A 2,143-nucleotide genomic window follows, 5' to 3' on the forward strand; every position below is an offset into this window, starting at 1 on the left:
GTGCAGGTGATTAGTGCGAGTGCAGGTGTGTAGTGCGAGTAGTGTCCAATTGACTGCGAGTGCAGGTGATTAGTGCGAGTGCAGGCACACTGCGAGTGAGGGGGAAGGGAGGGCGCGCGGGACGTGGCTACTCGCAGTCCACTCGCAAAAAAATAGAACACGCTTCTATTCACTTTACTACACAGCCTACTAAACACTCGCACTAAACAGTCGCTGTCCACACGTAGTACTACTCATCACCTGCACTCGCACTAATCAAAGTGTGAACCAGCCATAAAATCAATAAATAGTTTTTTTAGTTTTTGAATTCGGTCGAGCCGGTGACTCTATTTTTTATAAGTGATGTGTTTAAAGAAAATGTTAACAGAACAGTTTATTCTTAATAAAAAAATATTTTATTACATATTTTCAATTTCGCTTTACCATTGGATATAGTTTTTCAACGAAAATTTTGTGTGTAATGTTCAATGTTACTATAGTGAAAAAAAAAATTAGACGCTGTCAGAAATATTGTCTGTAGCAATCGGCCATTTTGCAGGTTTTTCGGCGACTGTAACACGTGTTCTGTAGGTTACTCATTGAAATTTTGTGAAAAATATTTATTAGAACCCCGTAAATTTTGTGTACAATAGAGAATAATCTGTTCCAGGTTGCCACAATGGCAGTAGCTAAGAAACCAGTAGCTAAAAAAGCTCAGTTGCACCAGAAAACTGGTAAAAAAGGTGTCAAAGGCGGTAAAATCCGTGGCAAGGGCCAGAGGAGAAAGATTAACCTGAAGTTTACCATTGACTGCACACACCCCGCCGAAGACAGCATCCTTGATGTAGCAAACTTCGAAAAATACTTGAAGGAACGTGTAAAGGTGGAAGGTAAAACAAATAACCTAGGCAATCACGTTGTCATCGCCCGCGACAAGACAAAAGTAGCCATCAGTGCAGGTTGGTAGCATTTTCATCCATGTAGAATATTTAGTGTCAATTAGAATTTTCATTTAAATTTAAAGTAATAATAATGTATTTTCAAAAATATGTAAATTTTCAGTATTTCTCTATATAATATGTTCAGCTTTTTGTTATCATCTAGGTATATTATTTCAAAGAGGTTATTTCAAACATGATGGTATTATAATATTAGTTACTTCATAAACTAACCATCACATAAACATAAACATTCAACATAGAATATTACCACCATCATAACAATATATCCTTTACTTTTTTACTTGATATTTTCTCTCTATTTCATGTTAGCTCATGCAGTCTGAAGTATGTGTTGAATTTGGTTATTATATTTTCTATAACTAATTAAAATACATAAAACAAAACTGAACCCATTTCTAATATATTAAATAAATCAATGCAATTTTAGATATACATACAATCTATCTCCAAATTATTTACTGTTTAGATCAATGTAGGTACCCTACTTAATAATCTTAGAAATTATTGTGATATAATATTTGTGTATTTCTCACATGAAGTCTCAATAATACAAACAGTACATAGCAAACTAATCATTTTATATGAAACAAATCTTAGAAATGTGCGATTGTTTGTTTTTCTCATAGTTATTGATCAAAACCACAAACGTGTCTACAAAATTTATTTTTGAACAATTTTTATTGCAACATGTTACTCTTATAAGAAATCTAGCATATCTCTCTGTATTGTTACCCATTAAACAATTATTTATTCTCTGTTCCAGACATTCCCTTCTCAAAGAGGTACCTCAAATACCTGACAAAGCGTTACCTCAAGAAGAACAACCTGCGTGACTGGCTGCGAGTGGTCGCCTCCACACAAGACTCGTACGAGCTGCGCTACTTCAATATCAACGCTGACAGCGACAATGAGGATAACGAAGATTAACCTGTTGCTAATTATATAGTTTTACACTAACTTGCTTTTTATTTATTTCCCCCGTTTTTGAAAATCCAACAGTTATGACAGTACTGATACATTTTTTTTTCAATAATCGTTGGTAAATTTTTAACCTTATTAGAAATTGGTGGTAGATAATTAGATCTTCATTGAGATTATGCCATTGATTCTAAAAATACATATACAATTTTGGAATGAAAAATAATAAGCTGCTTTAAATTAAATCTTATTTGTAGAGTACCATCATTCAGTATAAAATTATT

General features: G+C 33.4%; 1 protein-coding gene across 1 annotated transcript; it reads left to right on the top strand.

Annotated features, from left to right (window-relative positions):
* The first annotated feature begins 433 nt into the window (after window positions 1-433).
* LOC149906811 (large ribosomal subunit protein eL22-like) lies at window positions 434-1,898 on the top strand. Its single transcript, XM_090104982.1, has 3 exons — window positions 434-566; window positions 650-938; window positions 1,705-1,898. Exons 2-3 carry the CDS (start codon window positions 659-661, stop codon window positions 1,866-1,868), a joined length of 444 nt encoding a protein of 147 aa, XP_089961108.1. The 5' UTR covers window positions 434-566; window positions 650-658; the 3' UTR covers window positions 1,869-1,898.
* The last annotated feature ends 245 nt before the right edge of the window (window positions 1,899-2,143 follow it).

This window comes from Colias eurytheme, chromosome 8 (assembly GCF_061535395.1).
Source record: "Colias eurytheme isolate Ceu_HAF_F1 chromosome 8, ilColEury1 Martin Lab GWU primary, whole genome shotgun sequence".
Classification (NCBI taxonomy): Eukaryota; Metazoa; Arthropoda; class Insecta; order Lepidoptera; family Pieridae; genus Colias; species Colias eurytheme.

Excerpts from the sequence above, each read along its gene's own strand:
- LOC149906811 (XM_090104982.1), top strand. The coding sequence starts at position 659 with ATGGCAGTAGCTAAGAAACCAGTAGCTAAAAAAGCTCAGTTGCACCAG. Across the intron at positions 939-1,704 it reads AAAAGTAGCCATCAGTGCAG|ACATTCCCTTCTCAAAGAGG; the intron begins GTTGGTAGCATT and ends TCTCTGTTCCAG.